This window comes from Schistocerca gregaria, chromosome 5 (genome assembly GCF_023897955.1).
Source record: "Schistocerca gregaria isolate iqSchGreg1 chromosome 5, iqSchGreg1.2, whole genome shotgun sequence".
Lineage (NCBI taxonomy): Eukaryota > Metazoa > Arthropoda > Insecta > Orthoptera > Acrididae > Schistocerca > Schistocerca gregaria.
Genome location: NC_064924.1, coordinates 555852031 through 555879926, shown reverse-complemented (window position 1 = coordinate 555879926; position 27896 = coordinate 555852031). Strand labels below are relative to the sequence as shown.

The 27896-nt window shown below is 38.3% G+C and overlaps 2 protein-coding genes across 4 annotated transcripts in view; both read left to right on the top strand.

The window, feature by feature from the left end:
- The window catches only part of LOC126272702 (xaa-Pro dipeptidase), an 842295-nt gene that overhangs the window by 787268 nt on the left and 27131 nt on the right, over positions 1–27896 (top strand). The window lies entirely within an intron of this gene.
- On the top strand, positions 7847–11091 carry LOC126272698 (FAST kinase domain-containing protein 3, mitochondrial-like). The gene has a single exon (XM_049975731.1). The coding sequence runs from the start codon at positions 7960–7962 to the stop codon at positions 9937–9939; it is 1980 nt and encodes a 659-aa protein (XP_049831688.1). The 5' UTR covers positions 7847–7959; the 3' UTR covers positions 9940–11091.

Genomic DNA, 27896 nt, shown 5'->3' with positions numbered 1-27896 from the left:
AATCAGACGCTTCCATTGACCCCTCCTCCTACTCTGTAGATGAATATCGTAACAGAGGCTGATATACCAGCTTAGGTAAAAATTCTGCTATATTTCAATTTTGACAGCACTTGGTTGCAACAGTCAAGATCGGGTAGTCTGTGTATGATAAATTTATTAAAAATGCGTAACTGTGTTTTATTCTGACAGCGTATCAATTCTGTAAATATTAGCAGTTACTGTGATATATTCACATATTTTGACAATGTGCTGACAAATGATGAGGATAATAATTATTATATTCAACTGTATTATGTTATACTTTCTGACATGTTATTTGTAATTCGCGATGGCCAGCGGCTATTTCCGAAGAAGTACGTAAATATTTGTTCGCTCCAGTAACTATCGTCTCTGAAATATCACTGGAGTTACTGTATCAGGAACACAGATACACAGTTATTCCGTTACCAACTTCCAGGTTACCTGCAATGGTAGCCCGATAACTGCCAGAGAGCGAGAACTGTGAGCCAGTAACGATAACTGCCAGAGGAAAATACCGATCTCTGATAGTTATTTCCATAGTAGCTCGAATTCCTTATGGTACCTCTCTTTATACAGCCCGTCCAAGCTAAATTGACATATGAGGCGGTGGCTTAAGGGAATGACCGTACTTGTTAATGCCTGTACTGCACCTCCTATCAGCCACCGCTCGGACATTAACTCCGAGAGTTAAATAACGACATAGTTGGAAGCCATCAGTTTAGTTATCAGTATAACTGCGAGTAGTGTGAAATGGCAGGAACGTCGTATGAATCGTGTCATAACCTTAGCTTATTAACTCCGGATACATTTTAGTTGATAGAACGATTATTACTGTTTCATATTATATGTTTATAGGTTATCGGTCGCTATTAGAAATATTATCTTCGCAGCTACATCAGAAAGTACGTGGAACTTCGCCACAGCACTGTTTAAGTAAAACGTTAACAACGTGCATTTTTAAGTGTGAAGTAATATGTAAACTGAGTACTGTAGGTTAAATTCGAAGCTTAATTTCTTGTGCTGCTCACATAATAGAATAAAGCCTTGTAATACAACAAAAAATCTACGTAATGTGACAGATTCGTTTACTCCTGTGATGTAAAAGATAGTCCTATTGGGGAAAGTGTGATTACGCTAATCCAAGTTTTATGTGAGATTTGGAAACTGCTCGATTTCTCCAGCTACAGCATGTTTATAACATATGAAGACATGCAGATCGAAAAAGGTTGACAGTGTTAAATTTCAGGGGCTACAACCCAATTCAGTTGGGAAGGGCATACCACATTTGTTTTACTCTATTATTTCATTAGGGAGCATATTCTGTGGCAACTCATCAAACGCAGCAAATGTTTTTCGCATGTAAAAGCGTGTAATAAAAATCGTTTGTGGTATAAATTCAAGAACATTATGTAGGAACCTGTTCAAGGAACTTTGTATTCTAACCACTGCTTCCTAGTATATTTATTCCTCAATGAAATTTGTTAGAAGTATTTCCAACCAATAGCTCAATACATAATATCAGTACCGTGCTAGAAATAGGAACAGCAATCTACATAAAGACCTAAAATCACTTACCTTGGTCCAAAAGGGGTCCAATATTCAGGAACATGTATTTTCAATAAACTTCCAGCAAGTCAGCAACCATTAAAAACTTGGTTTCAGATAAAGCACGGTTTACAGTGTGTTTGAAAATCATTTTGATACAGTAGTGTCTGATTCCACCTGTCATCAATATGCCGGAAATGGCTATTTTAAGTGTGTCCATGACGTCACTACACACATACACATGGCAACAAACACGAAGATACATATAAATAATACAATAACATCAACCACCAAAAATACAATCAAACCAACGGGACAACTGTGGGAAGTTCGGGGTTTTAGGGTGAGGACAAGCTAGTAAAAAAACACACCATGATCCCAAAACACAAAATGAAGAACAAAAAGAAAAAAAAGAAAACACATAGCATTCTGCTACACCAACAAAAATCTTCCCTTAAACACTATAGGTCAACCATAGGTGACCATACCAAAACACAAATACCCACAACTAAAAGCACGAAAATTGGAATCGGACAATTCCCTTGATCCACATAGGTAAACCTCAGATGATAGCAAAACATCAACATGTACAACTATGAGAATGGGAATCGGTCATTTCCGGTGACCTATATAGGTCCTCCACAGCTACTGATGCCAAAAGACCAACACCTACAACTGCGAAAAATAAAACCACAATCCCAAAAGTCCACAAATCAATCATACGCAGCTAGAAAAAAAAATTAATTACCACCAGCAAATTCCGGCACTGCAAACTAGATCGACCGGCCGACCCCCCCCCCCCCCCCCCCCCCCGCGCAGACGGGGGAATCGGAAATCCATTCACCCCTCCTACTCTGTAGATGAATATTGTAACACAGATTGAAAGACCAGCTTAGCTAAAAATTCTGCTATATTTCAGTTTCGACAGCACTTGGTTGCAACAATCAAGATTGGGTATTCTGTGTATGATAAATTTATTAAAAGTGCGTAACTGTGCTCTGCCTGTATCAGAGGAACGGTTATCGCAGTAACAATTACTTCGCAGTAATCGGTTATTTCTACCAGTTACGTTATCTTTTGCCACCTATAACACTGAGTGTGAATACGACTTCATGACGTGACGAGCCGTGACGGCCAGTGTGCATTATCCTTTAAGGTGGATTTACAATTTTCGGAATGTTACCATCACTATTTTTGAGTGTCGATGGCCAGAGAAATTCCTGACATGGCACGTCAATGTCGAAAAAATGTCGTGACTTTACAGCTGGCTCATAAAATAGCCACCAGACTCGCTATTTTGTAATTCATGTAAGATCGTCATAAAATGCTGAAATTTGTTTAAAGCGACTTGCAACGATTGCTGTTTGCACTTGATGATGAGGAACAGGAACAGCAATCAAAGCGCGTCTATTTTAGAAAAGAAAAAAAAGGACCTGGAAGAAGAGGAGTCATCGTTCTAAAAATATTTCAGAATGTCTAAACTATAGTTCCTTACCTGTTAGGCTAGATAAAAATAAAAATTATGAAGAGAAATCAAAGATTTAGGGGTCCAATATCACCATGGCAGAAACTGAGGGTTTGTTTAAGATATGTATACATGGACCGTTTTGCTGAATTAAACAAAACAGATATGGGGTGCTTCTTGCTGGCAGCAACAGGGTAATATCACGTCACTCCATCAATGGCCCATCGACGCATTCTTCTCGAGAAACCTTGACGTGACGTGACGTGATGTGTGATGCCATTCCGCTGACGGCCTGTATGAATGCCGCCATTTGAACTACAGAGAACAAGCTTTTGGCGTGACGGTGACGATCCGTGAATCCACCTTTATTCCCACTGTAGGTGTGACGGTGTCTTCGTCTCCCAATATCTGAAGTTTTCACCGCACATTCTCCTGTATGGTACTGGAGTTTGACCTTCTGTTTGTTCTTAATCTTAATTTTTTTATTATTGTACTTTGTTTTCGTGGCAAACTGCAAACCGTACATGCCAATGTGGCAGTAAAACGATAGCTTAATCGATTGTGAATGATGAACTACCTTTTAGCTCTTGAATCTTTTTTCCGTCAAGTGTTCTTTCTAAAGAGATAGGATACCATAGAGAGGCAACACCAGAGTGAAGCAAATTGAAGAACTGTTCGCCATGTTTTTGGAAATCGAAACACAGGAGCAGGGTACATGACAGTCCTTACGAAAATTATGGAACGTAGCCTAAAATGATAAATTCACACAAAGTTTAACACATGAGAGCTCTTTCAGTGCTCGTGTATAACACAACCCGAACAAAACCGTCAACAGAAAATATTTTTAGCAGTATGCACATGAAATGAGATATCGTCATAGTTTTATTGCTTTTGTGCATGCAATTATACACTAAGCGGACTTTCAGCAAGATTTCGCACACATACTATCTCGCTTTTAATACAACCACAGAATGACGAGGGAAAAGTTGAAAAAGTCATAAATGGTCTCTCTGATCATGATGGGCAAATACTCATAATTGACAACTTAATACAAATCAGATCAAAGCTAGTGTACAGTGGAAAACCATTAGAAACATGAATGAGGAAAATATCCAAAAAATCAAATTATGTATTCGGGAGACTGACTGGAGGTATGTTTATCTTGCAAATGATGTTAATACAAAATATAATTTATTTACTGATGAATTATCAGGTATATTTGAAAGTGCCTTTCCGAAAAAGGTCTGTGGAACAGGCAGAACAGGCAATCAAGCAAAAAACCATGGCTCACCAAGGGCATAAAAATATGATGCCAGAGAAAAAGAGAACTGTATATAATATCCAGACAATCCAATAATCCCCTCCAGATGAAATATTATAGGACATACTGCAAAATCTTAACTAAAGTCATTAAAAAATCTAAAAGTATGTGTATACAATCTGAAATTAACTGTTCACATAATAAAATCAGAACGATTTGGAGTGTAATAAAGAGGGAAACAGGTACTGCACCATCTGACAATGAAAAAACTGCTGTCCTAAAAATTAACGATTTGGAAATAACTGATAGTAAACACATAGCAGACACATTTAACAACCACTTTCTAAGTGTCACCTCTCAAATAGGTTGCAGTGGTGACCTTAGGGAAGCTGCAGATATTCTGAAACTTAACCTCCCACAATGTTTTAATGATATAAATCTAACACCCATAACTGTTAATGAAATAAAAAAAAAATCACTCATTGAAAAGGATCTTCAGGTACAGATAACATCCCTGGTAAACTGTTGAAAGCCTGCAGTAATGATTTAACTGTAGTACTTGCTCACATTTTCACCATGATTCTTGAAGAGGGAGTTGTTCCAGAGAGAATGAAATATGCCACTGTGAGACCTCTTTTCAAGTCTGGCGATGCTACAGATGTCAAAAATTATCCTCCTCTCTCTCTCTCTTAACAACATTTTCAAAGGTTCTTGAAAAGGCAGTGTATAACAGGATTGTGGCACATCTTGATAAACTTAATATTATTAACCACAGACAGTTTGGTTTTCAAAAAGGGGTTTCCACAGAGCGTGCCATATATTCACTCACAAATGATGTCTTGGAGTCTGTTAATAGTAAGAAGTCACCAGTTGGTGTCTTCTGTGATATTTCCAAGGCCTTTGATTGAGTAAACCACAAGATACTCTTGGAGAAGGCCTATCATTACGGAATCAAAGGGCCTATATGTAACTGGCTAAAATCATATCTTGAAGACAGGAAACAAAAGGTGGTTCTAAATGGCTGCAACAAAGGCTCTTCTAATCTAGTGGATTCTGAATGGGGGACCATTCAGCATGGAGTTCCCCAGGGATCTGTCCTTGGGCTCTTGCTGTTTTTAATATATGTCAATGGTTTACCCCTGTCCATTAGTAATAATTGTGAATTCACAATGTTTGCTGATGATACAAGCATTCTCGTAGATGGTAAGTCTACTGCTGATCTGGAGACTGATGTTAATGATATACTCAGAGAAGTTACAGCTTGGTTTTCAATTAATTCTCTCTCAGTTAATATAAAAAAACTAATTTTATATAGTTCCACACAAATAATAAAACTCTAGAAAATATAGTAATTTCTCATGACAACCATTAAATTCCTGGGGGTTCACATTGACAGTAGGCTCAACTGGGAACAACATGTGTCTCGTACTCTAAAAAGGCTTTCATCAGCAACTTTTGCTCTAAGAATCATTACTCATTTTGGGGACATCAACATTTTAAAATCAGCTTACTTTGGGTACTTTCACTCATTAATGAGTTACGGTATAAAATTCTGGGGTAATTCACCAGCCTAAAAAAAAAAAAAAAATCCTAACTGCTCAGAAGAGAGCAGTCAGAATCGTGTGGGGTTCCTCCACGAACCTAATGTAGAAAACTTTTTACACAGTTAGGTATTCTGACTACAACATGTCAGTACATATGCTCTCTGATGAATGTAGTTAATAAAGACTATGGTCAGTATGAAACAAATTGTTCAAACCATAACTACAATACTAGAGGTAAAGATGATCTACATGTCGAACTAAAAAATTTATCACTTGCACAGAAGGGAGTAAACTATGCTGCTATAAAGACTTTTAATGCATTGCCTGATTATATTAAATGTACAAGGGAAAATGAAACGCTGTTCAAAGGTACATTAAAAAAATACCTGCTTGACAATCCACTGTACTCCTTAGATGAATTCTTTCCAGCAGTAATGCCCTCCCTTAGTAAGACTTGTATTTAGTCTGTTAGTTATTAGATGTACGATAAAATATTATGTTAATGTTATAGTGTTAATGTTATAGTTATAATGTTATATTGTGAAAGACAATACTAGTTAAATGACAGCTTGTAAATGAGAAAAAGTGATACTTATTAATAAGTATCACTTTTTCTACATCATTGTATTATATTACTATTCTGTAGCATTAATTGTATTTGTACAATTGTATTGACACGTTTCACATCCAGGCGAATCACTCGGATGTATGGAATACGCATACCTAATAAAAATAAGAAATTAAAAAGTGGAAGCCATAACCGCTTTCGACTCGCGTACATCTTTAGTCGGAAATCGGTGACGTCACATCCCATGCTCATTAATGTTGAGAAGGTTCATCGTGTTTCGTTGTTTCCGTATTAGACCTTTCGAGTTATGATAGTATGCTTTTTCAGGACAACAGCTTATTGAACTTTATCACAAACATATCACTATAGGTACCATTTGTTATAATTAAATGTTAGTTAAGGACACATCAACTAAGTCCAAATTTTCAATCAGAGTTGGTAGCAGGGAGTAGTCTAGCTTTCGTAGGCTCTATGTCAGTAAACTTTTGTGACTAGCTCTGTGAGCAACGAGCATAACTAGAATCTGGGCCTCTTGTAAAAACATCCCTGTTGTTGGAACAGTTTTGACGTTAGTCGGAAACTGAGCTATGTTCAGTATTGCGCCCTGTTGTAGAAGACTATAGTTGAATCCACTAAAGAAGGTTGAGTGTTGATCTAAGTTAACAATAAACTTGTTTGGCAACACCGCCAAAATTGGATATCGACAGGATTATCGCTCTTCGAATGCAGACATTACGTTTCTTGCGCCCACCAAGCTCAGAACGCTCGGAAAACCGAAGAGTGGTTTGGTTTCATAGCATAGCGTTGTTATAATTATCTTTACGGTCGTTACCGTAGAGAAAGTAGTGACCTAGTTGTCGAAGGGATGTTGAACACTAATATCCTCCTCCACCAGTAGACAAAGTAGAATCAAATAGACAAAAGATCCTAGTATTAACGTGGATTTGAACGTGAATTATTTGACACCAGAGACCAGAATGCAAGCCCTGAGCTAGCGAAACAGTGATGTAAGCAATGCCTGATAAATAACAAGTTGCTAAATTATTTAGGTATACTTGCTTATGTTTTATTCATTAATGCGGAGTTGCCGTAGCAGTTTCGGCACGTGTTTGATATGGGTGACGATTACATTTGAACCAGACTTTGATACCCGAATTTTCGCCAAAGTTGATCCTACTTCACAGCGATGTATTCTGGCATTTAACGTTTATACACCGCAGATGTTCGAGTTAAGATTGTTCTAGGAAATCTTCTGTGTTTATCTAATTTTAAACGCGCTGCAGAATCGTCGCTTGAAGAATGTACTGGGCGCTATCCAGTGAACTCACTGGCGCGTGTTCCGTGCATAAATGTCTATGCTTCCGAGAGCTCACTGTTCAAGAAACTATACGCAAAGATAATATGAAACGTATTTGTTGTTGTGAAATAAGATCTTTGCGTGGTACGTAGTTGTGCTGTGTATGTTTGTGTTTATTTGTTGGTTTGATGAAGTTTTGGAGCGTAATTTGAAAACAGTTGATTTACAGAGAAAAGAACGCGAAATGAGCGTGCTGCAATGGCTCGCGCCATTACATTAGCTCTTCAATTGTCTAGCAAAAGTTTTGTCAAAAGTAATTTTTCGTGTGCTAGATGTTTGACAGCTTCCGTATTAAGATATAGCAGTAAAAAGAATAGTGAGTTAGGTCAGACAACTATTATAGTGCAAGATGGTTTGGATATTCAAGAACTTCCGACGATAGTGCGGAAAGTGAAAGACGCTGAGGTTCTGCCATCTGAAGATGTTTCTTCTGAAAGTACAGCATCGAGGATCGAAGATAATCATTATGAGGAAGATGCGAAAGAAGTTATAGATGCATTCAGCCGATGTTCCACAAAAAATGGGGTCTACGTTCTTTTTGAAACCATACCTTTGGATGAAAAAACTTCATTTGTTGCACTTCAGGCATTCAGGAGGATTGTTGAATTAGAGAACAATCAGCAGTTTCGTAATGTCAGCTTATACAACGAGGCCCCGGAAGTGTTTACTAGAGACAAAGCTTTTGAGAAGATTTTTCAGTTTATTGTGTCAACCCCACAGGCGGACGTTTTGTTAGCAAGTTTAAAGTTATTGAATCGTGTAAAATTTTTGAAGAATACTACAGAGTATCGGGACAAGCTCTTCAATGCAGCTTTAGTGTGTGCTTCTGACGGGAACTTCGATGTTTTGCAAATCTGTGAAATTATTAATGTTTTTGCATCGTTAAAAAGCAAAAAAGATGCATTGTGTGAAACCGACAAGTTATGGACTGGTTTGTTAGAAAAAGAGAAAGATATAACGGAGAACAACATAGTTGAAGTATATCGCATATTAGCACATCTGGATAGCAGTAGGAATTTTGTCGTTAAAATATTAGAAAAGCGGCTAGCAGCAGTTTGGTGGCGTTTGTCAGGCGCATCAGTTGCAGAAATATTATCAGTGTTTGCCGAAACCAGCCTTCAACCAATTCGCAGTTTAACCATCTTGTCCAGATGGACAAATACAAACATACATGTTGTGACAGAAGATGAAATTTTACAGATCATTACAGGATTTTGTGCCGTTAACTATATAGATGAAAATTTGGAGAAAGGCCTTGAAAGATACATTAAAGCCAAGAGTTTAAAGATAAAGAGCGCAGCTGTAATGGGGGCCGTAATGGATTATTGCGTTAAATTTAGGTTCCGAAATAATTTTATTTTGCACGGTTGTGGAGAGTATTTTATAAAGTTTGGATCAGAACTTTCTCCAGTTTTAATAAAATCACTGTTTACACCATTTGGCATATTAGATTATGATCCTCCCAATGGCTGGAAGTTTTGGCAAGTCCTTGAGAATTCTGTGCACAGTAAGTTTGTGCAGTTTAGGCCTGAGGATATTGTTGATATAATGTTGAGTTGTGTGTATTTAGAGAAATACCCAATTAATTTTGTTAAAAAAATCTTTAATCCCTATTTCCTTGATAGGTTGCACACTACCCGATCAGGAATGTCCTTACAAATTTTGAGACAGAATCTAGTTATTTTTGATATTGCGATGACTTTAGAATGCTTGCAATATTCTGGACCATTACTACCCAAAGATGGATCTGCAAAAAGTCTCTGGCAAGATGGGCGCATAAAACGCATGATCAACACAATATATGATACAATTGTAGACATTACAGGTCATCCAAGCAGGGTGAGCACGTTGGTTCTATTAAACCAGCTTCCTGTCCTAGATCTGTATGTGATAGATATATTGTTACATCCTAGTAATATGCCTGCTTCTATGCTGCAGTTTAATTTGCGACAGAATAGGAACTTATTTGTTGCTCTTCTAATCCATGTGCCAGAACATTATTGTTCAGATGGTGTTCACCTAACAGGGCCACAAGTGATGCGAAAGAGGCATCTTAAGCAACTTGGTCTTAAAGTTGTTAGCCTTAAGTACAATGAACTGGCCAGATTGAAAGTTCATCCAAAAAGTTTAATTGAATATATAGAAGACAGAATGAAAAATGCTGAGATCCCTGTGTAAAAGTGTTCCGTATACAGGAAAATTTATGAAAGATATGTCATCTTGTTAAGATTGTATGTTGTTGTCTTGTAAGGAAAACTTGTGCAACCTATGAATAATTGGGAGCCTGCCTTCACTGGAAAAGCATGAGATGTACTAAAGAACAGTTTTTGGAAACAGTATTGTGCATCATTAGAAAGAGATAAATTTGTGGTCTGTACTAATTCCAGACATACATTTACATACAGACTTGGGAGGGTCTTATGTAAGGACTAAGACATGATAACATATGTGCATTCACATTTGCCCCTTTTTTGTTTTTTATCTTTCCTCAACATGAACTTTGTGAGCTTGTTGTGCATGCGCCATATCAACAGATCTGAACCTGATGAAGTGTAATATAACAACTGCAACATATCCATCATTTTAATGGTGTGATTGTTTTGTCCTATATGAGTACATATTCATGGAGGGGGCAATTATTTCAATATTATTGTTATTTATAATACTCTTTATTAATTCCATGTAGACCAGTTAAACTATCTTCAGCATAATACTGCTGTAGGAGCCATACTGTCTTGTTTCTTCAACAGACAAGTCTTGTGTGAACTCATAGCGTAATCCAGACTTACGTAGTCATTACAACCCATCATACCCATCATAATGTTTGTCATTCATTTTTAAGTGTTACAGCCTTTGCCGGGTTTGTAACAAGTCTCATTTCAGCTAGTTAAGTTCATTGTATGCTTTGAGGCAGTGAATGGAGAGTGATTACTCCTTCACATTCAGTATTGTGATCTTATAGTGGTCATTTTCTAAACATGTACTTAAAAAATAACCTGTAAATGAATACCATACCGGTGCTTGTGTGTAACATCATGATAATGTAGTTTTATGTTGCAATGTCTTTCTATTTTTTTTTTTAATGGAAGATTTCCTGTGAGTAAATTGTCTGTGACAAAAACCTCACAGTAACTTGGCAGATATTGAGCCATTAGATTTGATGGTATGTTATAATGAAAGAGAGGAAATGTCCCCTGTCAAAAAGTTATTTCAAGAGTTGAGAAATTCCCCAATGTAGCCATAGTTTTTCCTTGTGACAAAGATTGTTATATTTATGTTTTTTATTGACTGCATTTTGAAAATGTATATTTATTAAATTGTTTGTTACAACTTTCTGTTTTTCTTCTTGCTTCCACTTCCACATGCCTTACTTACATTCTTACTTTTAGTAAAAACTCTGTTAAGATTGTACTACCATATATTTAGTAAAGTTTTAATGCTATGTTAATTGTAATAGACCAAAAAAAGCTAAATTTCTCATGCGTGTTGGGGAAAAATGGTTAAGATACTGACACCAGATGATATATTTTGTGTGTACACTTATGTCTATGAATTAAAACCTGTGAAGCTCTGTGTTTGATAAATGACTGGCCTCTTATCATAATATAAAAGTTTATAGCAGTTGAGGTGCTTTACATACATTTAATAGTAGTGTGATAAAATCTGTTTGCAACAATACTGTTAGGCTTTCTATGGTAAACTGCTTAGTTCAGGTGCTGGTGTGGTGCTTTCAATTTGGACATTGGCACTTCCCCATCTCATTCTAAGTGAGTTGGTTTTCTGTGTCAATATACCTTTCAGAGCATTTAAATGTGGTTGTTTACTTACATTTATTTTCCTTCTGATTGCTACTAAAGTTCTTATTACTTCGTGTGTAAAATAATCTTGACAGAAAATTTGCATTACTTCGTGGTACTTTGAATTTCAAAATTAATACATGTAATCAGATCAGTGTTAACATTTTGAGTTTTAAGATTAGTAGGCTTTATCAAATCGGTGTTTGCAGTGTTTTTCTCCTATAAATAGCAACCTACCATGCTTGCAGTCCAAAGAAACTTGTGTTTGGCATATTCATTAGCCCTTTGTCATTTTGTTCTCGTATCACACTGACTGGCTCATCCCTTGACAAAATTCTCCCCACACCACCCAGAGTTGCCTTTCGTCGTCCCCCTAACCTCCGTAACATCCTTGTTAAACCCTACAATATTCCCAGACTACCTTCTCTACCCAGCGGTTCCTACCCCTGTAACCAACCCCGCTGCAAAACCTGCCCCATGCATCCCCCCACAACCACCTACTCCAGCCCCACTACTGGTAAAACATACACAATTCAAGGCAGGGCCACGTGTGAAACTACACATGTCATTTATCAGCTGACATGCCTGCACTGCACAGCCTTTTACATTGATATGACAACAATTAAACTGGCTGAGCGCATGAACGGACACAGACGAACTGTCTGCCTAGGAGATGTCCAATACCCAATAGCGGAGCATGCCCTCCAGCATAATTCTAGGGACCTAGGAACCTGCTACACCGTATGTGCCATTTGACTTCTCCCACCCAGCACCAGTCCCTCTGAACTGCGGAGATGGGAACTTGCACTCGAGCACATCCTTTCATCCCGCCATCCCCCTGGACTGAACCTACGTTAAACAACCTCACTCCCATTTACTTTTCAGTCTTCTCCTCTTTCCCTTTCCTCTTTAGCCATTCATGCATCTTTTCATCCTACATCTTTATACTATACACCTCTTTACTTCTGTATGCATCCTCTTTGGTTTGAAGCTGGCACAGTACCTACAGTAGAATATCTTTGGCTTCCCTATGACAACCATGCCTCCATCCTTGCTACCTTCCCTGTTTTCCTTTCCCTGTTGCTTCATAACCTGGGTTGTGAGTAACTAAATCCACTTTCCCTTCTTCCCTTTCTTTCCCCTCTCTCCTCCCTGATGAAGGAACATTTATTCCGAAAGCCAGGAATTTAAATTTTTGGTTTTTTTTGTGTTTCTATCGGCTGTACTGAGCTGAGGTAAGTACTGGCCAGCCCCTCTATCTCTTTGTTAGTGACTGGCTCATTATTCATTTTCTCGGAGTTGTTTTCAAATGATGACAAAAATGTTTCTCAGAAGCTTACATTAAACATTCATCAATTTGAAGATTGTTTTGAACACAACAATGCTGACAGTTTTGTGAACACTGCTAGAACATTCCTATGTTGGACTTCTGTAAGTGTCCAGTTTATAACACAGAAGTTAAATACTTCCATTGAAAAGTTTTTGTGCTCTCATTAAAAACCACATTTTTCCTGCAACTTTGTTATTTGGACTTCATTCTTAATATTGCACACTTACATGTTAATCTACTAAGCTGCAGTATACACCTTTTAAAATATTTGGGAAAAAATGTGATATACTATTCAAAATCTTGAAAAACAGGGTGCTTAATAGAACTTGTGTTTCATAGCCACTAGAATAGTAGTAGTAGTAGTAGTAGTAGTAGTAGTAATAATATAATAATAATGATTTTATATCATTAGGCCATTACAGCAATAGTTTATTTATTTACACTTATTACATGTAGACATCAAGCTGATGACTTTTGCAAATGTCATACATTGGTTGTGTAGTAAATTAATATAAATAACACACATACTGCACCATTATTCTTCTAGCTATTCCAAATATGTTACAAGTTACAGCAGAAGACGTGTAACTTACAAAATTCACATAGTGAATGCAAACAATAGGAAAGCTTTAACTTTCTGTGGAACAGCTTTGCTTCACAAGTTTTTAAAGTATGTGGCAGTTTGTTGAACCATATCTGTCAATTAATATAATGACTGTTATCAGTTATTTTTAATTTTTTCCTCCACCTAAAAAATTAACAATACTTTAGTATCATAATTGGGTGTATCATTGTGTTTATTTAAACACTGAAAGATGCAGGATGGGATGTAACAATATTATGAAAAGGATAGTTGCTATTCACCATATAGCGGAGATGCTGAGTCACAGATAGGCGCAATAAAAAGACTGTCACACAATAAGCTTTCGGCTAACAAGACTGTTGTCAAAAATGACACACACACACGCACACACACACACAGACAGACACAGACACCCGTGCACGGCCCCAGTCTCTGGCACCTGAAGCCAAACTATGAACAGCAGCCCGTGATGGCAGAGAGAACTGGGTGGCATGAAGAAGAGGCTGGGGCAGAGAGGAGGAGAGAATAGCAGGGTAAAGGTAGGGGATGGTAAATTGCTGCTGTGGGGGCATGCTACAATGTGGAGAGAGGGCAGGACAGCTAGATGGAGGGTGGTGAAGAGAGAGGGGTGGGGGGTGTAGCGGAAAAGGAGCGAAGTAAACAGATTGGTTGTGTTCATGGAATAGAGGGCTGTGTAGTGCTGAAATGAGAACAGGAAGGCGCTACACGGGTAAGGAGACTCACTAAGAAAGGTTTGAGGCCAGAAGGGCTATGGGAACTAGGATATATTGAAAAGAGAGTTCCCACATGCGCAGCTCTGAAGAGCTGGTGTTGATGGGAAGGAGCCAGGTGGCACTGGCTGTGAAGCAGTCATTTAAATGAAGAACGTCGTGTAGGGTGGTATGCTCAGCTACAGGGTGGTCCAGTTGTTTTTTGGCCACAGTTTGGCGCTGGCCTTTAATGCAGACGTGTGTGTGTGTGGGGGGGGGGGGGGGGGGTGGAGTTAAACATTGAGAAAGGTGGTTTGTTTAGTTGAATAGGACAAGGTGGAGTGAATGGGGGAGAAGGTGTTGAGGTTCTCGAGGAATATGGATACGGTGTCCTCACCCTTGATCCAGATCAATTTCCTTTGTTTCTGCTATTCACAAAAATATAAGAGGCATTCAAATGAAACCCGTGCACTAGTGTAGAGTAGTGGTGCGATTTTATTAACTCAAAAATGTAGTTATACACAGTACACATACTCAAAAATAGTCTCCAGACTGTTAGCACATTTATCCCATTGTGACACTAGCCAGTCGATTCCATCCTTGAAGTGGTAGTAGGCTGCTGTCGGATACAGGTCTAGACCCAGTCACACACTTCGTCGTGCCGTGCGTGGGCGCATATTATCATGCACGATGATAATGCCATTGGACAACATGCCTCGGCATTTCGACTTAATGGCTCATCTAAGGTTTTGTAAAGTGGCTTGGTAACGCTGGGCATTGATGGTAGTCCCCCGTTCCAGGAAATCGACAAACAGTGGACACTTGTGGTCAAAAAAGGAGGGCATTATGACCTTACCAGAATTGGTGTGCATGGCCTTTGATTTCTTTGGAGGTGGTGAAGCTGCATGTTTCTACTGCTTGCTCCGACGCTTGCTTTCCAGTTCAAAATGGTGACACCATGTTTTGTTATCTGCGACAATACGTGACAGAAAGGCATATTCCTCCTCATGATAATGTTGCAGATGACTTGAAGACAGCGCCATTCGAGTATTGCGCTGTTCGGGGTTAGTTGGTGGGAAACCCACTACACACAGATTTTTCAAAAGTTCAAATGTTGATGCCCACACTAATACCCAGTAATCGATGGATCTTGTACACGGTAATTTTGTGGTAGTCGAAGACGTAAGCATTCATTTTTGTAACCATTTCTGGAGTGATGACATGATGAGCCTGTCCAGGGTTAGCATTGTCTTCCAGTGACTCGCACCCCTCTGCCGTCAAAAATTGACTCACTCCTCATTATTCCTGCTTACTTGCCTGCGTGTTTGGTAGTGGAAGATAACTTGTGTGACCACTTTCTCTTCAGTATGAAACCACACTAGCACTATGCCACATCAAATGGTGCACACGCCTCAATCTCTCTATCAATAAATGGCACCACCATACCCGCAGTTACGTGGTGCTGCCTTATGTGTAAGGCAAAAGTGGTGCACATTACTTAGTTGCTATGTAGGATCACCTACTTAATTTAGTGTCAACATCACATACACAGTAGTCATGTTACGTAATCAGAGGTAGAGTGGCAGATTTATCTGTCCCTCAAGCCACAAAATGTGCTTAATGAAAATACTGGTGACAAGGACCATGAAGTGGAGCAGATTGTAATTGTATGTGTTGTGCATTTACTATCTGTTTTTTGTGTTATGATTCTAATTTCAGAATCATTATAAACTTTACAACTGTTGAGAAGACACTACTGTCGCTAGCCTGTATATGAAAATTTTGTGGCATGATGTTGATTATAAACCTAAATATTAATTTAAAATTATGTGAATAAAGTGACTAGATCATTATTTTCATAGGAAATATAGTATGTTGAGATGGCTGAAAGCAAGGGGAAACTACAGCCGTAATTTTTCCCGAGGGCATGTAGCTTTACTGTATGATGATGGCGTCCTCTTGGGTAAAATATCCTGGAGGTAAAATAGTCCCCCATTCGGATCTCCGGGCGGGGCTACTCAAGAGGACGTCGTTATCAGGAGAAAGAAAACTGGCATTCTACAGATCAGAGCGTGGAATGTCAGATCCCTTAATTGGGCAGGTAGTTTAGAAAATTTAAAAAGGGAAATTAATAGGTTGAAGTTAGATATAGAGGGAATTAGTGAAGTTCGGTGGCAGGAGGAACAAGACTTTTGGTCAGGCGAATACAGGATTATAAATACAAAATCAAATAGGGCTAATGCAGGAGTAGGTTTAATAATGAATAAAAAAAATAGGAATGCGGGTAAGCTACTACAAACAGCGTAGTGAACCCAAGATAGACACGAAGCCCACGCCTACTACAGTAGTACAAGTTTATATGCCAACTAGCTCTGCAGATGTTGAAGAAATTGATGAAATGTCTGATGAGATGAAAGAAATTATTCATATAGTGAAGGGAGACGAAAATTTAATAGTCATGGGTGACTGGAATTCGAGAGTAGGAAAAAGGAGAGAAGGAAACATAGTGGGTGAATATGGATTGGGGGAGAGAAATGAAAGACCACAATCTATTGGTTATGACCCGTAGATTAAAACTGAAGAAATTTGAAAAAGGTGGGAATTTAAGGAGATGGGACCTGGATAAACTGCCTAACAAGAGGTTGTACAGAGTTTCAGGGAGAGCATAAGGAAACAATTGACAGGAACGGGGGAAAGAAATACAGTAGAAAAAGAATGGGTACCTCTGAACGATGAAGTAGTGAAGGCAGCAGAGGATCAAGTAGGTAAAAAAGATGAGGGCTAGTAGAAATCCTTGGGTAACAGAAGAAATATTGAATTTAATTGATGGAAGGAGAAAATATAAAAATGCAGTAAATGAAGCAGGCAAAAAGGAATACAAATGTCTCAAAAATGAGATCAACAGGAAGTGCAAAATCGCTAAGCAGGGATGGCTAGAGAACAAATGTAAGGATGTAGAGGCTTATCTCACTAGGGGTAAGAAAGATACTACCTACAGGAAAATTAAAGAGACCTTTGAAGAAAAGAGAGCCACTTGTATGAATATCAAGAGCTCAGATGGAAACCCAGTTCTAAGCCAAGAAGGGAAAGCAGAAAGTTGGAAGGAGTATATAGAGGGACCATACAAGGGCGATGTACTTGAGGACAATATTATGGAATTGGAAGAGGATGTAGATGAAGATGAAATGGGAGATACGATACTGCGTGAAGAGTTTGACAGAGCACTGAAAGACCTGAGTCAAAACAAGGCCCCGGGAGTAGACAACATTCCATTAGAACTACTGACAATCTCGGGAGAGCCAGTTCTGACAAAACTCTACCATCTGGTGAGTAAGATGTATGAGACAGGCGAAATACCCTCAGACTTCAAGAAGAATATAATAATTCCAATACCAAAGAAAGCAGGTGTTGACAGATGTGAAAATTACCGAACTATCAGTTTAATAAGTTACAGCTGCAAAATACTAACAAGAATTCTTTACAGATGAGTGGAAACACTGGTAGAAGCCGACCTCGGCGAAGATCAGTTTGGATTCTGCAGAAATGTTGGAACATTTGAGGCAATACTGACCCTACGACTTAGCTTAGAAAATAGATTAAGGAAAGGCAAACCTACGTATCTAGCATTTGTAGACTTAGAGAAAGCTTTTGACAATGTTGACTGAAATACTCTCTTTCAAATTCTGAAGGTGGCAGTGGTAAAATACAGGGAGCAAAAGGCTATTTACAATTTGTGCAGAAACCAGATGCCGTTATAAGAGTCGAGGGGCATGAAAGGGAAGCAGTGGTTGGGAAGGGAGTGAGACAGGCTTGTAGTTCTTCCCCAATGTTATTCAATCTGTATATTGAGCAAGCAGTAAAGGAAACAAGAAAAATTCGGAGTAGGTATTAAAATCCATGGAGAAGAAATAAAAATGTTGAGGTTTGCCGATGACATTGTAATTCTGTCAGAGACAGCAAAGGACTTGGAAGAGCAGTTGAATAGAATGGACAGTGTCTTGAAAGGAGGATATAAGATGAACATCAACAAAAGCAAAACAAGGATAATGGAATGTAGCCGTATTAAGTCGGGTGATGCTGAGGGAATTACATTAGGAAATGAGACACTTAAAGTAGTAAAGGAGTTTTGCTGTTTGGCGAGCAAAATAACTGATGCTGTCGAAGTAGAGAGGATATAAAATGTAGACTGGAAATGGCAAGGAAAGCGTTTCTGAACAAGAGAAATTTGTTAGCATTGAGTGTAGATTTAAGTGTTAGGAAGTCGTTTCTGAAAGTATTTGTATGGAGTGTAGCCATGTATGGAAGTGAAACATGGACGATAAATAGTTTGGACAAGAAGAGAATAGAAGCTTTTGAAATGTAGTGCTACAGAAGAATGCTGAAGATTATATGGGTAGATCACATAACTAATGAGGAGGTATTGAATAGAATTGGGGAGAAGAGGAGTTAGTGGCACAACTTGACAAGAAGAAGGGACTGGTTGGTAGGACATGTTCTGAGGCATTAAGGGATCACAAATTTAGCATTAGAGGGTAAAAATCGTAGAGGGAGACTGAGAGATGAATACACTAAGCAGGTTCAGAAGGATGTAGGTTGCAGTAAGTACTGGGAGATAAAGAAGCTTGCTCAGAATAGAGTAGCATGGAGTACTGCATCAAACCGGTCTCAGGACTGAAGACAACAACAACAACGAGACTTGGCTAATAAACAACAGACCTTTGAGACTGTTGATTTGCCAATAAATTTGATTTTCACATACATCTATTTTCCTCACAATTTGGTGTAGTTGGTTACTTATGTGTCCCGTAGATCATTTCAGTGATTATTTTATTGAAATAATGTGGAATGAGCCAATTTATGGAATAAGTGTAGGGTACATGTAATCAATGAACAATGTTTAAGATCTACTCGCACAATTACTCTTAAACCAAGGTGAGTTCTGCTCCTGCCGACCCCCGACACCCCCCCCCCCCCCCCATACCTCCAGACTGCCAGTTTTTGAATAGAAATTTGTCCATGGCATGGAAGAAGTTGTCCAGGTTATATTTAAAACTTGCTTTGCTTCCTGTCAGGCATTTCATGGTATTAGTTGCTGTTGTTTTATGTATCCATATATATCTTTTACAAAGTTATTGGACATGTCTTGGTATTACAATTTAAGCTAATTCTCATTTAGACTTACATGTCAAGAATGACAAGTATGGGATAGGTGGTCGGTCATGCCTTATGATAGGAACCATGCTGGTATTTGCCCGAAATAATTTGGGGAAACTAAGGAGAACTTAAATCAAGATGACGGGATGAAGCTTGGAACTTCCACCCTCCCGAATACAAGACCACTCTGTTTAAATCAATGCTACCTCATTCAGTTTACCTGTAACATATACTTCATGTTGTATGTCACTTTATTGCTTATTGACCAATTATAAATTTCTGTGAAGGTTTCATTTACTTGTATAATAATGTACTTTGGCTCTGGTAAATGTTTCACTAAAAGTTCAGTCGTATTTGAAGTTTTTGTTATCTCTATTCTTTGTACCCTGCCTGCAAAGGTATGATCAGAACTAAACATTAGCTACCCCTCTTATTGCTAATACTTGTAGCTTATGTAGTGGAATCACATGTGAGATGGATAGGTTACCACGATCAGGGAAATTACATGGAAGGACTAGGTTCCTGTAACTAACATCATTCATCCTTTTGACAGTGAACATTCATTTTGCAAACTAACAACAGGTCCCATGTAACAAAAACAGATAGGAAAGTTTTACTTATTTGAAAGTATTCAACTTGGCGAATAACACAGTTACCCTTTTAATGGTCTTGAACAAGATGCAAGAAAATAAAGACTTTAACAATACTGGCATTAAAAAAATTAAATAAACCAGAAAACAATTAAAACTGAGTCATAGATAAATGGCAAGAGCTTAAAACCAAGATATTAAGGAGATCACTAAAGGATAAATATTAACTAGTTAATAAGACATAACAGTTCACCTTTATGACTTCTCTTAAGGATTTACACAAAATAATTTACAATAAAATTTAAAACAAGGTTACAATATGTATGAGACAGAAAATGACATTAAAGAAAAATTACCTATGTGGAGCCAGCTAATCAAATAAAGCAAAATTTCATTTACAGTGGAAGTCAGATAACGTAAGGTACTCAGCTTGAGCACAGAGTCAGGACACGTGACTGCAAAGAAATAACAAGCCGCACTAGAAATGCTTGAGAGCTGTCCACTCGGCCGCAAGCAAGCAAGGCCCAAGTGTCAAGAAGCTGCCAACAGGGAATGCTTTCCTAGCTGTCAGCAAACACCGAACATAACTGTGTTTCACTGAATTACACTACAACTGAAGGTTATTGTTTAACCACAATTGCAATTATAGAATTTTCCCCATAAGGTCGTACACCTTAGGAAGTAAGCCTCATAAAATGTAAGGTATAGAAGAGAACTACTCAAAAGGAGTTGTAAATTCTTTCAGGAAGGAATGTAAGTAACAACTTGCTAAGGTCTTACCATTATCTGGAGGTCATTACACACAAAACTTAAGGGTTGGATAGTAATAATACCAGAGAGCACACCAGCTTCTAAAACAGGGTTAAAACAAATATTAAAATTCAGAAACAGTTTGTTCTCTCACATAAAACAATTTCAAAGCAAATGAAAAACTATAAAAAAACCTAGATAATTCATAGGCCCCTGATATAATTATGCATGAAAGCTGGGCACATCACATAAATTTCCTTAACATTAGCCATGGCAAATGTTTAGAGAGAAGCCTGGCCAGCAGGTTAACACAAGTTACTTCAAAGGCACACAGAGCAGACAGGGCAATAAATTTGTCCTAGAATCACACAGAGTGAAATATCGAAGTTCATGCTGACTCACTGTCCGCCCCGATAGCTGAGAGGTCAGCGTGACGGATTGCCGTCCTACGGGCCCGGGTTCGATTGCCGGCTGGGTCAGGGATTTTCTCCACTCAGGGAGTGGGTGTTGTGCTGTCTTTATCATCATTTCATCCCCATCCGGTGTGCGGGTTGCCCAATGTGGTGTCGAATGTAATAAGACCTGCACCAAGGCGGGCAGACCTGTCCCACAAGAGGCCTCCCGGCCAATTATGCCAAATGCTCATTTCCATTTCCATGATGACTCAATGAATATAAATACAATCATCAGCTCAGACAGCTTGCAGAGCTGTACAACCAGATATGTGTGGCATAGGCGAGCCAAACCTTTTGCCTTGTACCCAGTCTCGTTGCAAAGAAAAATAAACGATAAACTGGAAAAGGTGTCATGCCGATCCGCACGAGACGCTTGTTGCTCCAAGCACTGCCGCTGGCTCCAGGTCCTCACCGCGGGAAGACTGCATGTAACTGCCTGGAGTGCGCTGTTCAAAGCCTCTTTTGATGCTGCTCTCATGGCCACTTTTTAAGCCTAACTGGGGCAGCAATAACCGCACAAGTGAATAATACACACCACCTGGTGAGAAGTCAGTTAGAAGCTATTAGTAATGGGAAGGCGAAATGGTTGCCACGGCTCAGTATGGTCAGGAGTATCAAAAGCCTTAGAAAGATCTAAAAACATGCCTGTGACATACTCATCATTGTTAAGAACATCAAGTACCACTTTTGTGAATTGCACTGTACTTCTACCATTTTGGGTATGAAACTATGATTCACTTAAAAGGTTGTATTTATTCAAGTAACTGATTAATCTGTCACTCATAAGTGATTCTTTTACTTTTGAGAATGGTGACAGCAAGGAAATTGATCAGTGGTTTTGTGTGTCTACTGCATTACCTTTCTTTAGTGTGGGTACTACGTGTTTTAAACACCAAGGAAATTATCCAGATAGGGAGGGCTCGTTTATTATGTTTGTTAAGGGAGCTTGTATACCCTCTATATATTGTTCTAGTACATGCATTAATACTTTATCTAGGCCTACTGACTTTTTAGTACAACTTGTGTCAGTGATGCATTACATATTTAAGGGCATCACATATTTAATTACAGTGAATATTGTTGTCAGTACTTCTGGTTGCTTAAAGTTTTGTGCAATTACAAGCTCACCTGGACTAAAAATTATTACCACAGTGTGCACACATGTGAATTGTAAGCCTTTACAAGTGGCGCAGCAGTTGATTCATGCTCAACTGTGCATGCAGTGCCTCTACTAGAGCATAAGGTAATAGTGATCAGTGAGACATTAATATTTCAAGTGGACATTGTACGTAAATATGGATACATGTAAGGGCACCACAGAGTGAGAAAAAGGGCAATAATGTTCGGCTGTACATTTTGAGTGGGCCAGAAATTGTCAAACATGTACAGTAGCTGGCTGGAGGAATATCTGAATCAGGTTTTGCCCATATTCAAAAGCGCATTGTGTGCACCCAAGGCAAAATGAAACATTTCATTGTGAATGAGTGCGAGGTCAGGCTTAAGATGGAGGTGGGTTTGTGATGTTTTGAGATTGTCTTTCTTATCATGAATTGGGTCCGCTCACTGAGGTGATCATTAACATGAACTGGCATGCTTATTTAAACATTCTGAAAGATCAGTTGCTGCCATTCACACAACATCTGCATAGTGAGTATGCTGTTGATACCCCTAGCCTTCAAGAACACAATAGCAGAGTTCATCGGGTTGGAAGAATCTGAGACTGGTTTCCTAAACACCCCCATCCTATTAGACACAATTGACCTGTAAAGTCACCTGACTTGAAACCCATAGAAATCTGTGGGGCATGTTGGAACAGTGGGTAAAATGCCGACATCAGCACCCCAGCAATTCGATGGAATTAAGGAATTAAATGCTAAGCAAATGGCTTTAACTCAGTGTGACATACCTGTACAACCTTGTGAATTCACTTCCTAACTGAATCAATATGAACATCTTGCTTAGGCAATGGTCAACATTGTTTACAAATTTAAAAGAAAATGCATAACACCCTGTTGTCTGTAATAATGTTATTTTATTTTGATGCCAACTAGATCTGCAGATGATGAAGAAATTGAAGAAATGTATGATGAAATAAAAGAAATTATTCAGATAGTGAAGGGAGACGAAAATTTAATAGTAATGGGTGACTGGAATTCGAGTGTAGGAAAAGGGAGAGAAGGAAACATAGTAGGTGAATATGGATTGGGGCTAAGAAATGAAAGAGGAAGCCGCCTAGTAGAATTTTGCACAGAGCACAACTTAATCATAGCTAACACTTGGTTTAAGAATCATGAAAGAAGGTTGTATACGTGGAAGAACCCTGGAGATACTAAAAGGTATCAGATAGATTATATAATGGTAAGACAGAGATTTAGGAACCAGGTTTTAAGTTGTAAGACATTTCCAGGGGCAGATGTGGACTCTGACCACAATCTATTGGTTATGACCTGTAGATTAAAACTGAAGAAACTGCAAAAATGTGGGAAATTAAGGAGATGGGACCTGGATAAACTGAAAGAACCAGAGGTTGTACAGAGTTTCAGAGAGAGCATAAGGGAACAATTGACAGGAATAGGGGAAAGAAATACAGTAGAAGAAGAATGGGTAGCTCTGAGGGATGTAGTAGTGAAGGCAGCAGAGGATAAAGTAGGTACAAAGACGAGGGCTGCTAGAAATCCTTGGGTAACAGAAGAAATATTGAATTTAATTGATGAAAGGAGAAAATATAAAAATGCAGTAAATGAAGCAGGCAAAAAGGAATACAAACGTCTCAAAAATGAGATCGACAGGAAGTGCAAAATGGCTAAACAGGGATGGCTAGAGGACAAATGTAAGGATGTAGAAGCTTATCTCACTAGGGGTAAGATAGATACTGCCTACAGGAAAATTAAAGAGACCTTTGGAGAGAAGAGAACCACGTGTATGAATATCAAGAGCTCAGATGGCAGCCCAGTTCTAAGCAAAGAAGGGAAGGCAGAAAGGTGGAAGGAGTATATAGAAGGTTTATACAAGGGCGATGTACTTGAGGACAATATTATGGAAATAGAAGAGGATGTAGATGAAGACGAAATGGGAGATACGATACTGCGTGAAGAGTTTGACAGAGCACTGAAAGACCTGAGTCGAAACAAGGCCCCCGGAGTAGACAACATTCCATTAGAACTACTGACAGCCTTGGGAGAGCCAGTCATGACAAAACTCTACCAGCTGGTGAGCAAGATGTATGAGACAGGCGAAATACCCTCAGACTTCAAGAAGAATATAATAATTCCAATCCCAAAGAAAGCAGGTGCTGACAGATGTGAAAATTACCGAACTATCAGTTTAATAAGCCACGGCTGCAAAATACTAACGCGAATTCTTTACAGACGAATGGAAAAACTGGTAGATGCAGAGCTCGGGGAGGATCAGTTTGGATTCCGTCGAAATGTTGGAACACGTGAGGCAATACTGACCTTACGACTTATCTTAGAAGAAAGATTAAGAAAAGGCAAACCTACGTTTCTAGCATTTGTAGACTTAGAGAAAGCTTTTGACAATGTTGACTGGAATACTCTTTTTCAAATTCTAAAGGTGGCAGGGGTAAAATACAGGGAGCGAAAGGCTATTTATAATTTGTACAGAAACCAGATGGCAGTAATAAGAGTCGAGGGGCATGAAAGGGAAGCAGTGGTTGGGAAAGGAGTGAGACAGGGTTGTAGCCTCTCCCCGATGTTATTCAATCTGTATATTGAGCAAGCAGTAAAGGAAACAAAAGAAAAATTTGGAGTAGGTATTAAAATTCATGGAGACGAAGTAAAAACTTTGAGGTTCGCCGATGACATTGTAATTCTGTCAGAGACGGCAAAGGACTTGGAAGAGCAGTTGAACGGAATGGACAGTGTCTTGAAAGGAGGATATAAGATGAACATTAACAAAAGCAAAACGAGGATAATGGAATGTAGTCAAATTAAATCGGGTGATGCTGAGGGAATTAGATTAGGAAATGAGACACTTAAAGTAGTAAAGGAGTTTTGCTATTTAGGAAGTAAAATAACTGATGATGGTCGAAGTAGAGAGGATATAAAATGTAGACTGGCAATGGCAAGGAAAGCGTTTCTGAAGAAGAGAAATTTGTTAACATCGAATATAGATTTAAGTGTCAGGAAGTCATTTCTGAAAATATTTGTTTGGAGTGTAGCCATGTATGGAAGTGAAACATGGACGATAACTAGTTTGGATAAGAAGAGAATAGAAGCTTTCGAAATTTGGTGCTACAGAAGAATACTGAAGATAAGGTGGATAGATCACGTAAGTAATGAGGAGGTATTGAATAGGATTGGGGAGAAGAGAAGTTTGTGGCACAACTTGACTAGAAGAAGGGATCGGTTGGTAGGACATGTTTTGAGGCATCAAGGGACCACAAATTTAGCATTGGAGGGCAGCGTGGAGGGTAAAAATCGTAGAGGGAGACCGAGAGATGAGTACACTAAGCAGATTCAGAAGGATGTAGGTTGCAGTAGGTACTGGGAGATGAAGCAGCTTGCACAGGATAGAGTAGCATGGAGAGCTGCATCAAACCAGTCTCAGGACTGAAGACAACAACACACACATGGAGGAGGAGGAGGAGGAGGAGGAGGAGGAAAATATTCCTTGAATATACACATGTTTGTACACTAAGTTAAGGCATACATAACCTATTACTTTCCTTGGTAGTTTACAACATGTTTTTACACACACACACACACACACACACACACACACACACACACACACACACACACACACCATTCCAAATTATATTTTTGGGGATGGATACTAATTCTGTTTCTTAATCTTTAGCTTCACTATTTTACATTTCTATGCACTTTGTCATTAATTGGTAGATCTCTAAATTCATTAATTAGAGGCACTGTGATAACACAAAAGGTTTTATGCACTCAAGTTCTTGAGTTTTGAAGTTGCTAGTATGTGTATTTTCACTTGCAGGATTTGCATAATTGTGGCATGAGTGAACACCACATTGGCTATGCAGTATACATATCAGTCGTTCACTTTCAAACTGCAGACTGGCAATTTAATGACTGGGACGGGCTTATAAAAACTGGTATAGGAATAAACTGCTGTTTTGAAAATTTATAGTGCTTTAAAATTTGACTAGGTTGCAATTTATTATTTTTTATGACCTATAAGAACTAATACAATTCTGATTTATAGAAAATATTGCTAATCAGAAAATTAGAAAAAGTATGTGGAACTATTATCCTTATGCTAATGTGAATCCCTTCATTTATATGAGTGAGTGCCATATTGCAGAACATAGTAAATTAGATGAAACTATTAACCAGTAAATTAAGTATTTAATGCTGTATTAGATGGTATGGAAAAATAAAGTTAACAAAAGAATGTAGTCAAAGACCGAAATATAACAGCAGTTTGGATGAAATGAGTGATGTAAGATGGAACTGACTATGAGCTTTGGTGTCAGTTAGTGCAGAAGATAGTTCGTTTTTGACAATTTAAAACACTTTACAAGGAAGTCAGAAGCTTAAGTCTCAGATGGTGTAAATAACTTTCCTCAAATATCAGTATTACCCCATGTTTTTTTTTTTAATGAAGCGAACTGTAATACTAACTTCAGTTAGCTGCAACTTTTAATTCACATTGCCCTAAAGAAACCTATTTACACAAATAGAATGAGAACACTTGAAATAATAATCTGAATAATAAATTTAAGTGAAACTTGAGTTTAAATAAGAACTTGAGGATTTTAGCTAAATTCTACATGTCACAAAGCAAATTATCAAAAAAAGAGATGAAATTTAGCAATAAAACTGGTTATTTTTGGGAGTAGAAAAACATTACGGATGAGAAGAACCCACATGCATTGTTACACAACCCCTACATTGGGTTATATTGACAGATACTGCCAAATAGCCTCTCCTTCCTGAAGAAGCAACCATCGGTTGCGAAAGCTAGTAATTCTGTGTGTGTGTTTGTGTGTTTTGTTCTTGTGCCTGTCTGCCGGCGTTTTCCCGCTTGGCAAGTCTTGGAATCCTTGTTTTTAATATATTTTTCCCATGTGGAAGTTTCTTTCTATTTTATTTACATCATGACTATATAGTCAACTGCATAAACATCTAATTTCTATATTTTCACATAGATCATAAACAAAAGGGAATGTAGAAGTTTCAGACACCATAAATTTGCAATAATACATATGCAAATGAAATATATGCTAAAACTGACCACTGGTAAAATCTACAAAATCTTACATACCGTACAAAGAAATACAAAAACACCCAACATATATCAGAATACATAATATCATGTTGCACACCGTGATATATTTGCAGGTTGAGTAGTTACTTCCACAACAAAAAAGAAAGGCTTTCATTACCGTTTCATTAAAAATACAGAAGAAAAACATTTCACACTGGTAAAAAAAACTCGCAGTATTACTGACCTATACTACTTTCCACTCAAACACTTTGTTGTTACATCTCCAATCTCTTTCTTAAACATTTTCAATTTGCAGGTCCTTATCCACTCACTGTCTATTAATGTCCTTTGGTATGGTTCTATTATGGTTTTATTATTTGGTACAGCAGTAACCTTATAAAACTATGCCCACAATAAAACATTTCATATGATCTACCAGCTCTTTCATAAATTATACATGTACATATTTACTTTTCAAATTGACACAGAAACTTACCTAAAATAACGCAAAGAAAGTGAGAACTATTCCCCCATGACCGACAGCCTGACCCAAATCACTTTCCGT

What these genes read in the sequence shown, in the direction of transcription:
- LOC126272698 (XM_049975731.1), top strand. Translation starts at nt 7,960, where the DNA reads ATGGCTCGCGCCATTACATTAGCTCTTCAATTGTCTAGCAAAAGTTTT.